Source organism: Ruditapes philippinarum, unplaced genomic scaffold (assembly GCF_026571515.1).
Source record: "Ruditapes philippinarum isolate M1 unplaced genomic scaffold, ASM2657151v2 ctg2534_1_1_1_1, whole genome shotgun sequence".
NCBI lineage: Eukaryota > Metazoa > Mollusca > Bivalvia > Venerida > Veneridae > Ruditapes > Ruditapes philippinarum.
The window spans coordinates 45,316-58,832 of NW_026867293.1; the positions used below are offsets into that span (position 1 = coordinate 45,316).

The 13,517-nt window shown below is 34.1% G+C and overlaps 1 protein-coding gene across 1 annotated transcript; it reads right to left on the reverse strand.

Annotated features, from left to right (window-relative positions):
• Positions 1-3,751: 3,751 nt before the first annotated feature.
• On the reverse strand, positions 3,752-13,497 carry LOC132735562 (large ribosomal subunit protein uL24-like). Its single transcript, XM_060722516.1, has 4 exons — positions 13,357-13,497; positions 12,280-12,457; positions 11,816-11,956; positions 3,752-3,924 (listed from the first exon to the last, which is right to left on the reverse strand). The coding sequence occupies exons 2-4, from the start codon at positions 12,445-12,447 to the stop codon at positions 3,802-3,804; spliced, it is 432 nt and encodes a 143-aa protein (XP_060578499.1). The 5' UTR covers positions 12,448-12,457; positions 13,357-13,497; the 3' UTR covers positions 3,752-3,801.
• Positions 13,498-13,517: the final 20 nt, after the last annotated feature.

The following is a 13,517-nucleotide window of genomic DNA, read 5'->3' on the forward strand; positions in this document are numbered from 1 at the left end:
ACATGTACATGTATTATTATTTATTTTCTTCACAAAAATATTGTTTATGGAACAGTATGTTATGTCAAGAAAGAAATCAGATCTTTTAATGTTGTTGTTTCTTATTTGGGTACCTGAAATAATGCATTGAGGGACATCTGAACCTCAAATTACTCAGTACTGTACATTTTTATATGCCTGAAAGAATTTTGGGCATATTATGCTATACCCCCTGGTGTCCGTCCGTCTGTCCGCACTACAGAATAGGGTTAGGGGGCCATCTAAGCAGAACAAAAGAGAACAATAGAGTTCATTCCATATCAACAGAGTACGTAAGGGGCCATCTATATTGGGGTCAAAATAAATGACCTTAATATTGTTAAAAGTTATACAACTGTCAAACTTCATAGGATGATCACATATATTGAGTACATTAATAATATGCCCTAAAAAAATTGCTTATGTTATATCCCTAGCGTCATGCTGTCCATGCATTGTAGTAAAATTATTTAATTCCCATGTCTTACAAATGCTTCATCCTTTCTAAAAAATCACTTTCGGGCATATAATGCTCCGCCTAGCGGTGCTCTTGTTTGTCTTGAGAAGAAAGACGCCTATAAAATGAAACCTTTTAAGCACATTGCCCATGGTTTGTGGTCTAGGTCACTGATTACTTGTTTTTTTGCTGTGGAATAGACTCCAGCCAGTCGAGCGAGGATACTTCAATTCTTTCTTGAGGTACAAAAAAAGCAGGTTATGAAAAGTGTTTCTACTCTGGTTCCCAGTTGTTCCGAAATAATGCTTTTTCTCTACCAATAAAACTGGTCTTTCTGTACCAAAACTTTGACAGTTGCCATGTGACATTTCAAGTGTCTTTGTGACTTAAAACCCAACCAAACAAATATTTTTTTTTTATATAGACTAGTTTTAACAGTACAAAATTTTGATTTAGTGAAAAAAAAAGGTTTAAAAAAAAAGGTTCACTTAAACTTTGATCAAGGTGGTTGTTAGCATTCTGTATTGTACTAATATGTCATAACATTGTGCATTCATTTCATAAGATTTCAATTTGTTTGTGCATTTATTTCATAAGATTTCAATTAGTTTTATTATTGTTCATTAATCTATGCAAAAAATGTATGTCTTCTTAAATTTTATGCTGATAGATGATACAGGTGCTCTTCTGCAATGATATTTGAGCCGCATCATGACAAAACCAACATAATGCGTTTGCGACCAGCATGGATCCAGACCAGCCTGCGCATCCACGCAGTCTGATCAGGATCCATGCTGTTCGCTATCAGTTTCTCTACTTGTAATAGAGTTGGTAAGCGAACAGCATGGATCCTGAGCAGACTGCACGGATGCGCAGGCTGGTCTGGATCCATGCTGGTCACATACGCGTAATGTTGGTTTTGTTGTGACACGGCTCATTTATTTTATTAAAGGAGCATCACTGAGGTCTAAAAGCCTTAAAACATAAAGTTCTTATATAATGGTGTGAAGCACTCTAAAAATCTCTAAAGGATAAGAAAGTAATATATTTGGAATTAAATTATGGTTCATAGAAGCATTGCAAAGCTTCTCAATTTTACGTCTTTCGCACAATTAAAATGATTATTCTGGATAATTGAATGATCTGAAAATTTTTTACACAAGTTATTGGTCCAGATCACATAAAAGCTTGAAAAAATGTTTCCAGTTCAATCATATAAGAAAAACTTGAGTGATGTCCCTTTAACACAGTTTGATAGAGTTAAATACAAGGGCTTGATATGCCATGCTGGTCATTCTGGTACATAATTAAATGAGTTTTAACTGTCTGTTTGCTCTGTGCTTCATATAAGGTGTATTTTTCTTCTGCTCCAGTTATTCAATTGACACAAACATACCTTAATGCATGCCGTTCTGACGCCTGTCAACTTTTTCTGAAATTATTCTAAATCAACATTATTTTTACATATGGTAATTTTGTTGTACAATTTTTGCTTTGAAATATTTAGTGCTTTAAGAGTTTTGTTTTACTTGTTCTTTTGGAAAATACAGTTAATTGAAGGCTAAATCAATAAATCTTACTTTCACATTATTTTGTATTGTAATTGGCATTTGTTTGCAACTACATCTTTTCATTATAAATTCACGATTTTTTTTTGCTGGCAGTTTTGAATGTTTATTTCTGTACAAACCCACCTGTTTTAATCCATATAACCTTACCAGGGCTTGTGTAATAATAATGTACATGTAAGTTGATGATGTAAAACCAAATAAAATCTAATAAACTTGACTTTGATTCTATGTGCAAGACATTATATTTTTGCTGGTACAATAGGGCCTACTAGTGTTTAAGTCAATTAAGATTGTTGTTCTTTGGTTTGATTTTGGATAATATGATGGTTTCCCTTGTTACATGATTAAACTAGGGGTGTCACATTTATCTTTTAAGCAGATTAGGTCCGTTTCAGCCTGTTAGAAAATTCAATACCTGGGTAATCCAGGTTAGCTGAATACCTTAGAAACTTTAGATTGGTTTTAAACATCACTTTTGTTTCTTATCTCAAAATATGATACATATTTTGTTTTTAAATCTTCTTTTTCCTCATTGCATGGTATCTCATCTTGTACCATATGGTCTTCTGGACACCAGTTACCCCATAATAGATGTTTGGTAATCGTTGCTGTGTACAAAATACACACAAAATGTACTATTTTTACTTCAATACAAAATAGTTAATGTTAAAAATCAAAGAAATTCTTTTAGTAGGGTTTGTTAAACGTTTAACACAGTTATTAAAATGCTGTTTAAACGATATACATTTTTGCTAATCCTGACACCCCTATTCACCAACTCTGAAGAGCAAGTTATTCATCCTGCTAACGTCATGCAATAATAAAACTAGAGTATCAGCAATACCAATACTGGTTCTTAAAAAGCTAAAAACATGGCCTTACTTTGTAGAAAATATATTGTTCCCCCTTCACCAAGACAACCAAGGAGAGGCAACATGTACCAGATGGCAAATTCAAATGTATACCTTCACATTAAATCTTTTGAAGGAAACCAATATTTTACAGAAAATTTGTTTTGAAAGGGGCACAACTCTTTCAAATATGTTGGTTGCAGCAAACTCGACACATTTTTAATAATTAGAAACACAATCATCAGAAACCAACTGTCTACGGACAGACGACATACCATAATTGTGTCTTGAAGTCTTTTCAGACATATTAAAGTGAAGTGGTTCGTCAGTAAATAAATGGCGGTGCAGCGGCTATATAAATTGGAAATGTGACAGCAAAACAACACATTTCTGTAGGTATTGAATTATCTGACCAGTGACCTTGACCCAAATTTAGTGCATCAGCTTCCATGCTCTGTACCTTCCAAATATGGAAGACAATGATGAAACAAATTGGCACTGGTCAATAATGTGACTAAGAGAACTATAGTAAAGTGATAGGAAACTATTTGCATTGAATAAATGGCATATATAGCTTAAACACAGTATGTTACATAAATAAAAATTTCATGTTTTCATGAATGACTGCCTTCACTTAAATTGACTTTCTGCAATTTTCTGTAATGAACCGACCAACAGCATGTTCAATGATTTGAGTTATGGGTGTTAAGACAGTGACCTCTAAAGATGATCTACAGACGTATCGAGTTTCAAAAAGAATATCTCTTAATGTTATTCAAACTTTATATCTGAACCAAATTTAAGTGATCTAAAGGAAGTATCATTAATCTGTAAATTTAAAACAAACTCTGTAATTGTGTTTTTCTCTTTATTTCCAGGACAACTACAGGACATAAGCAGATGACTATGATGTTTCCATGATAGATTCTTCTGTGTGTTTGCCCTTATCAGCGGCCTGTCTAGAGCGAGCCTTGCGCTCAAGAATTTTCTTTCGGTCTTTGTCCATTTTAAGTTTTACAATGACCACCTGGAAATGGAAAATAGAGTTATTTAAATTATGTTATAAGAAACAAAAGTTATTTAAAAATATATCTTATACAGATAAAAAATATAAATGTAGACAAGAAAATGAACACTTGATACAGATCTGCTACATTTGTCTGATTTGTAAACAGAAACAGTAATCTTATTTGACAGGGTATGTATGAAAACATATATGTTTGGTTTTATGGCATACCAACATAATTTAGGTCATAAAAGCCAAAACAGGAAAGATGATTCTGGCTAACCTCTAGTGTTACAATGTAAAGCAATTTTGATGCCTCAACCATAAAAGGCAACCCTTCAGCCATAAGGGGCATGAAAACAAATATAACAGTATGCATTTACAGATAATAGTGACAGACCTTGGAGATCAATCTTTTTTGCTATGTTTTACCAAAGATTATAAAGATAATCTATGTAGATCAGTTGGTAAGGAAGATGAAGGGAAAACCATACATCTATCCAGCTGCTGACCTTTTTATTATTTCCCAGGGTTATAAAGTCAGCTCTCAAGAGCCAACTCTGAGTAACTGGGATTTAAAAGATCAAGGAGTATAATTTATTATTAGGGATAAATTTTATGTGTTTTGCATACATTGTATATGCGCTTTATGTAAGTTAAGGCTGTAAAACAAATATACTGTCACTCTGATATTCTGGCGCCCATTGTAATGCTTAAGGGACTCCCTCTCCAATTGTATGTTTTCAACAATCATAACAAGCATACATGTGTATGTTAAAGATCCTGTATGTTTTGTGATTGATATTTTTACTGTATGAATACCACACTAGCAAAAAATTATATATGTACATATTTATGCAAATAAAACAATTTTCAAACATCGAAGAATATGTAAAATGTGTACTGCAAATATTTGTGCACATTATATTTAATCAATAAATTACAGGCATTCATTTCTTATTGGAAAATTTGACTTAGAATTTATAGAAAATATATTTCTAATTACCTCCCTTTATTTACATGAAATGTTAAATTGGGTAATATCTTTTTAAATAATGCTTATTGGAACTTACAATATTGACAAATCTTAATTTGAGCATCATATTTATGAAATAAAACCATGAAAAAATTGTGTTACAGGATCTTTAAGTATGCAAAATTGCAGAATTCCTTTTGATGCCTATTTAAACAAAGTCCATACAGAAATCTAAATCTAACAAATTGCACTTTTTAAAAAATTCCAACTATTTTGCAGGGGAAATAATGGCCCTTTATTGCATTAGTCTCAGGAAATTCCAGTGATAGAGTGTTTATCAATTAACTGCACAATCAATCATATTGTTAAAAGTAAATTAGGGCAGTTTTGAATTTGAAATCATTAAATCAGAGATTTCCCACCGAGGCGAAATGAGCCGTGTCCTGACAAAACCAACATATTGGGTTTGCGGCCAGCATGGATCCAGACCAGCCTGCGCAGTCTGATCAGGATTCTTGCTGTTCGCTTACCAATCCTATTACAAGTAGAGAAACTGATAGTGAACAGCATTGATCCTGATCAGACTGCGCGGATGCACAGGCTGGTCTAAATCCATGCTGGTCGCAAACCCATTATGTTGGTTTTGTCGTGACGCGGCTCAAATCATTTTTCATATATTAGGGACTTCCCACAGAGCATTTTTCAAGTACCGTGTGCATGTTGTGTATCTTCAAACATGGTATTTAGTTGTTAGTAAACATTTTTTAAACGCTAATTTTCTATGTAGATCAGTTGGTAAGGAAGATGAAAGAAATACAATACATCTATCCAGCTGCTGAGCTTTTTTTTTAATATTTCCCATAAATATAAAGTCAATTCTTTACAGAATCAACTCTGAGTAACAGGGATACTAGAGTAATCAAATCATTTGAAACAGTGTTTTCACTTTTGGTTTATGCAGATTTTAGTTCGATTGTGTAGGAAGCTACAAGCTTATAGACACACTTTCGCATTAACCAGTACTAAGCAATGAGTGTAAAGTTTCTTGCTCAAGAAACAAAAACTTGCCCCTATAAGGGTTTGGACCAATGAGGCTTTTATCTGAAGCAATAGATGTGTTAACTTAAAACAAATAATTTGGCCATGGGACAAGGGGGGATATTTTAATCTTGGTACAAGCTAAAAATACAACAGATATAAACATCATTTAAACTGAAGATATGGATCACCAATTCAATAATAATGAAAACCCTGTAAATACTGCTCTCTTGGGAATGATTCACGGAAGCTTAGTATAGAGTTTAAGCTCCTTTTTTTTGTAATCAAAATTTGTAAAACAAGAGGGCCATGATGGCCCTAGATCGCTCACCTGAATTATCAAACTCATCCAAACAATTACCTAGACAAGCATTCTGACCAAGTCTCATGACAGGTGAGTCAAAAATGTGACCACTACAGTGTTAACAAGGATTATCCATATTTGAGCAGTGCGACCTAGTTTTTTACCCAGGTGACACATATTCAAACTTGACCTAGAAATCATCAAAACAAACTTTCAGACCAATTTCCAGGATACTTGGATCAAAACAGTAGCAACTAGAGTGTTAACAAGATTTTTCTATTTTTAGCTCCGGTGACCTAGTTTCACATGCGATTTCGAACTCATCCAAGCAATTACCTAGACAAGCATTCTGACCAAGTTTGATGATAATGGAGTCGAAAATGTGGACCACTAGAATGTTAACAAGGTTTTTCCATATTTGGGCGGTGTGACCTAGTTTTTCATCCAAGATGACCCATGTTCGATCTTGACTTAGAAATCATCAAAACAAACTTTCAGACCAATTAACAGAATATTTGGTTCACAACAGTAGCCACTAGAGTGTTAACAAGATTTTTCTATTTTTAGCTCCTGTGACCTAGTTTTTCATCAAGATGTCCCATGTTCGATTTATTCCCAGCAATGACCTAGACAAGTTTCCTGAACCAAGTTTGATGACAATTGAGTCAAAATTGTGACCACTAGAGTGTTAACAAGGTTTTTCTATTTTTAGCTCCTGTGACCTAGTTTTTCATCCGAGATGACCCATGTTCGAACTCATCCGAGTTATTACCTAGACAAGCATCTTGATCAAGTTTGATGATGATTGATGCAAAAATGTGACCGCTAAAGTGTTAACAAGGTTTTTTCTATTTTTTAGCTCCGGTGACCTACTTTTTCATCCGAGATGACCCATGTTCGAACTCATCCAAGCTATCAACTAGATAAGCATCCTGACCAAGTTTGATGATGATTGATGCAAAAATGTGACCGCTAGAGTGTTAACAAGGTTTTTCTATTTATAGCTCCGGTGACCTAGTTTTTCATCCGAGATGACCCATATTCGAACTCATCCGAGCTATTATCTAAACAAGCATCCTGACAAAGTTTGATGATGATTGGGTCAAAAATGTGACCACTAGAGTGGTCACAAGGTTTTTCTATTTTTTAGCTCCTGTGACCTAGTTTTTCATCCGAGATGACCCATGTTCGAACTCATCCAAGCAATTGACTAGACAAGCATTCTGACCAAGTTTGATGATGATTGGTTCAAAAATGTGAACCACTAGAGTGTTCACAAGGTTTTTTCTATTTATAGCTCCTGTGACCTACTTTTTCATCCGAGATGACCCATGTTCGAACTCAATCCGAGCTATCACCTAGACAAACATCCTGACCAAGTTTGATGAAGATTGGGTCAAAAATGTGACCTCTAGAGTGTTCACAAGGTTTTTCTATTTTTAGCTCTTGTGACCTAGTTTTTCATCTGAGATGACCCATATTCGAACTCATCCGAGCTTTCAACTAGATAAGCATCCTGACCAAGTTTGATGATGATTGAGGCAAAAATGCGACCGCTAGAGTGTTCACAAGCAATTGTGGACGGCCGGACGGACGACGGACGACGGACATTCATCGATCCTAAAAGCTCACCCTGAGCAAGCTCAGGTGAGCTAAAAAACTATAATCAAAATATTCAATGTCTTAAAATATATATCATATCGGTTATTATTGTAAAACATTTACAGAACTTGTATCACAATTCATGATCGCTTCATTACCAGACTATCAAAAGAACATAAACCAGTGTCTATTCTACAACTTGAAATAAATGGAGGATTCAATACTTCAATTATTAAAATGGGAGGGGAAGGATGGACACCTTGCCTCCATTTGATTGAAAACATTTTTCACACACTTATTTCCTATAATGATTATGTAGATCAGTTGGTAAGGAAGATGAAAGAAATACAATACATCTATCCAGCTACTGACCTTTTTTATATTTCCCATAAATATAAAGTCAATTCTTTACAGAACCAACTCTGAGTAACAGGGAATATGGACGCTAAATCATTTTGAAAATAGCTGAAAAAATTATTACCAACTATGGAATAATTTACAAATGCTACAAACATAAAGCTTCTTTTTTTGTTTGGTACTTTAAACCAGCCACTTATAGATTGAAAACATGGCTCTGTATTGCTTGCTATGAATTTACAGCTTATATAGATTTAACATTATCATCAGACCAGTTCAATGATAATACATTTACAAATCAATATGTTTCACAAATAAGTAGAATACTGTCAGGATTCAATCCTTCAATTATTAAAATGGGAAAGAAAGGGGAATCCGAAGGATGGACACCTAGCCTCCATTTGATAGCAAACATTGTTCAAACGGATTTTCTACAATGTAGATCAGTTGGTAAGGAAGATGAGTTATTTTTACTGGCATTATTTGATTTTAACTGGCATTTTGCCAGTATGCCAGCTTAAATTCGAACCCTGAAGGAAGATATTTCAATATATCTGATATTCTGTTTGTTTGATTTAACGCCTTTTCCCCCCCAAACAGTATTTCAGTCAAATAGGCGGGTAGTTTCCTAACCATCGTTCCTGGAGAGTTACACCAGTACAAGACTACCTTCCTCCGCGCTAAATTACCAAAGCATCTCCCAGGGCTTGACACTAACTTTTTTTAGGGGTAGTCAGAAGGACTACCTACTTTGAGGATCAGGTAGTCCTTGGCAAATCTAGGTAGTCCTCATTTTTAAACATAAAAAAATGTTTCTTATTCTATTAAAATGCATTTTGAGTGTATGTATCTGAAGATAAGAAAACAATTGCATGAGATCTCTTCAAATTTATTGGAAAAAATCACCAATAGATAAATCATATAAGATCTAGTAAAAGTTTGTAAGCTTTACTCTGCATGAGATGTAGGTTCCGGCTAGCCTCTGAGCTCTTCAAAGTCATCATCAACAATTTTTTTACATATTTTTGTTATAAAATATGGCAGTGTGACACACAAAAGTCAATAGATTTTGAAAGGGTTCTACTAAGGAATTACTAAGGTGTGTTGCAAATAAAAATTGCTAGGCAATCAGCTCAGCTTATATTATTGACAGCTTATAGGGAAGGGAGAATATATTGGCAATATGAGCTAAATAAGTATGTCAGTTTTAAATTTATGTAATACCTGGCTTTTGTATAAAAAAAAATATTTCAATAGAGCTTACAAATCTACTTTTCAGGTATAGATAATGTATGACCTTTTAGATGTGTTTTTTAAATTCAAAACAGAAGTAAAAAGCTTGGACAAGAACAAAATATGTTTGTCTTTACTCTAATTGATTTATTCTACAAACTTATTTTGTCAGACATTAAACAACAAAATATCAGAATAACAAACTTTTACTAGTGCTAGTAATTCAGTTATTTAACTGTCAGAAGATTTAAATAGGGACATTAGATTAATATCTGTTGTTCCTGATTTAAACACAAAATTAGAAAATGTAAAGCCATTTAATCAAACTATATTGCCTTAGTTTTTTATGCCTAGGGTATTAGTATTTGTTAACAATTGTTTTCTTCATATACATGTATTGGCATTATTGCTTACATTTGCTTGTACATGATTAAGAAAATGCTGACAACATTGTGAAGTTATGGCAAAGACAATTACAAATACTTTAGAATATTTCTTTTCTCTTTTTTAAAGAGATTTAAACATTTTTCTTCTCTCTTTTTTATAAAGAGATTTTTTCCCAATCAATAATTTCATGTCCGAATAAATTACATCCGAAATTAGATCTATTTCAGACAACACGTTTATTTTGGTTATCATTGTCAGTGTGATTTACACCAATCAACAAATCATATTCTTTTAAGTTAAAACCCTTGAATAGGTTCCAATATAAGCAAATATTTTCATTGAAATGTTTAATAGACAAAGAATTCTATTGAAGTAGGCTAGAAAAATCGGCAATTAAGTTGGACTTCCGGTTTCACTTTTCGCAACTTTATAGAGATTAAATAGAATCTATTATGCGTCTGCTGTGACTGACACTAGTGGACCCAACGGCTAAATTATTTTACTAGTAAGATGAATTTATCTTTCGCCTAAAAAAATGTTATTTTTATTAATTATTTTTAGTGAATTTAGAGACATTTCAGGTCACTGAAAATATTTGAGTAGCCCGACGGGATCCCAGCTTGGAAACTCGGGTAGTCCTTTTGGGGAAAAATTGGTAGCCTCGGGCTAACGGACCATCGTTAGTGTCGAGCCCTGTCTCCCGGGGATCCAACCCACGCCAGAGAGGTAACTGGATTAGAAATCATCAACTCGAACCCCACGACCACGGAGGCAGCGCATCTGATATTCTATAATGTAGATCAGTTGGTAAGGGGATTTAAAAAATTTCAATACATTTTTATCCGCTTTCCCGAACTTTTTATATTTCCCATAAAAATTTAAAATTTAATTTTTTTACAGAACCAACTTTTTGAGTAACAGGGAATTTTCAAAATTTAAAATGATTGCTTTTATACTGGAAAGTTTTACTACAATAAATTTTTTTTTTTGTTTGATTTTAAAAAGCCCCTTTTCCAACAGTATTTTCCCGTCCCTATAGGTGGGTTTGTTTTCCCCGACTCTTCCTTGGAGTTACAATTCCCCGTAATAGACCTACCCTTTCCCCTGGCTAAACTACCCCCAAAGCTCTTCCCCCGGAGATTTGAAACCCCACACCAGAGAAGTAACTTGGGTTAGAAGCCTCAAAATCGAACCCCACCACCGGAGGGAAAACGCATCTTTTATATTCTTTTAATGTAAAATCAGTTGGGGAAAGGGGAAAATGAAAGAAATACAATACATCTATCCAGCTGCTGAACTTTTTTATATTTCCCATAAATATAAAGTCAATTCTTTACAGAACCAACTCTGAGTAACAGGGATTTGCAAATTAAAGTGAATTGCTCTATACTGGAAAGTTCGCTACAATAAATTTTGTTTTACGCCTTTTCCCAACAGTATTTCAGTCATATAGGCGGGTAGTTTCCTGACCATCGTTCCTGGAGTTACACCAGTACTAGACTACCTTCCTCTGCGCTTAACTACCAAAGCATCTCCTGGGGATCGAACCCACGCCAGAGGTAACTGGATTACATGTCATGGACTCTAACCCCACGACCACGGGGGCGGTCTATGTGCTAACTAAAACAACTGACTTGACCAGGGGTCAAGGTTTAGGAAGATATTTTAATATATCTGATATTCTGTTATGTAGATCAGTTGGTAAGGAAGATGAAAGAAATACAATACATCTATCCAGCTACTGACCTTTTTTATTATTTCCCATAAATATAAAGTCAATTCATTACAGAACCAACTCTGAGTAACAGGGAATATTGAAGCTAAATCATTTGAAAATAGCTGGAAAAATTATTACCAACTATGGAAAAATTTACAAACGCTACAAACATAAAGCTTCTTTTTTGTTTGGTACTTTAAACCAGCCACTTATAGACTGAAAACTTGGCTAGAGATGTATTGCTTGCTATGAAATATGTTTCACAAATAAGTAGAATACAATCTGAAACACCAATTACCTTTGAAGGATGGATGCCAACATTTACGGAGGCACCATTGGCCTTCTCTCTCTGTATTCTTTCAATGTATACAACAAATTTCTTTCTGTAACACGACACAATCTTGCCTACTTGTTGACCTTTGTAATGTCCACGGACAACCTATATAATTAGAAAACAAGCATTCAAACCTAGTTATAGTACTTAACATTCATGCAAACTACAGTATTAGGTTCATTACAGAATATGTACAATATTGAAACTGCCACTGTATTAAATATGGAACAAGGGCTTTTTTCCTTCTATAGCTGGAGCCATGTTATGTTGCCAAGCATTCTTTTGGAAGACCAATAATCAGTACTTCATTTTTTTCTCTTTTTCATGGAGAAAGAAAACCAAGTGTGAATGCAGAGCTTGTTACTTAAACCTTAAATATGAATGGATACAATTTATTCTATAACAGTCAACACCCTTAAATCTGTTACCTGAACTTCATCATCTTTTCTGATGGGGATTGCTCTAACATTATACTTCTGTTTAAGTTCTTTTGACAGAGGAGCACTCATCAACTTCCTGCGTACATGAGATGGGGCGTTGAAGTGACGCTTCCTGTTCTTGCGTCTTGAAGACGACGACATTTTGTTGAACTTCATCTTGACGGCCCTGAAAATAAGAGCAATGTCTTTCATTGCAAGAAGTTCTTACGGCAATCTCCTGGTTTAGACCCCTATGTATTTTTTCAGGAGTAAAACTCGTATATAATACACTAAAGAAAACAGAATGAACCTTATATATACTCCTGGGTTAGAACCCGGGGTCTAATCCAGGATATTGCCATTCTTACATACTATGTATCAACAAAAGTAAACACTTTTTTTTAACTTTGACAAAGTGGAATACAAAAATTCTTTAAGGCTCCCCCCACCCAGTTTAACAGGTTTAATACTCATCCATACTGGTCTGAGAATTTCAGGATATAGATATAAATATCAGGAAACACAATAAATTTTAAACATATCACCACAGAAATCGGGGTTAAAATGGAATACCTGCTTTAACCTGTCATAATATAAAATAAGCTGTCACATTAACATGATCACATTTATCAAAAGTAACAAACATCTGATACACGCATATGCAGTTAAATACATACAAGTATTTTAATTATTCCTGAAATAGAGGCAAAGTTCTAATCCTTGAGTTTTCAGGCTAAATAAATGGGGTTGGTGAACTGTCATATAGTTTGCGATAAATCAAGCTATTTCGTTAGTATTCATGGCAACAATGAGTGTGGTTCAAGGACTCTACAGACAAAAGACACAGACAAATGTTCTGACTTCGCAACTTTCCAAGAACAAAATAACTAGACTTGTATCATAGAATAAATTCGGCAGTGAATGTTTTAGAGTTTAATTTTTACTCATATAGGATGGGAGAAACAAGTAAAGCTGGCGCAAATATGTTAAAACAATGCTAGTCTTCAATTTTGCCATTATTTATAAAAATATTCTGTATCCTTGATGCAGATGCCAACAGCTTTTTAAAAGAAAATCATTTTTCACCTGTCTGTTTTGGCCTGAAACCGGAAAAGGAAGAGACACGGACGAATGTTCAATAGTAGTTTTGGTGGATCAATGAATTAAATATAAATATATTTTGTCAACTGTTAAAAGTTTGTTAATTTGATTTAAAACCACAATTTTTTTTTTGTCACGAAAATATC

Excerpts from the sequence above, each read along its gene's own strand:
- LOC132735562 (XM_060722516.1), bottom strand. The coding sequence starts at position 12,447 with ATGAAGTTCAACAAAATGTCGTCGTCTTCAAGACGCAAGAACAGGAAG. Across the intron at positions 11,957-12,279 it reads GAAAAGATGATGAAGTTCAG|GTTGTCCGTGGACATTACAA; the intron begins GTAACAGATTTA and ends CTAATTATATAG. Across the intron at positions 3,925-11,815 it reads TTGGCATCCATCCTTCAAAG|GTGGTCATTGTAAAACTTAA; the intron begins GTAATTGGTGTT and ends TTCCATTTCCAG.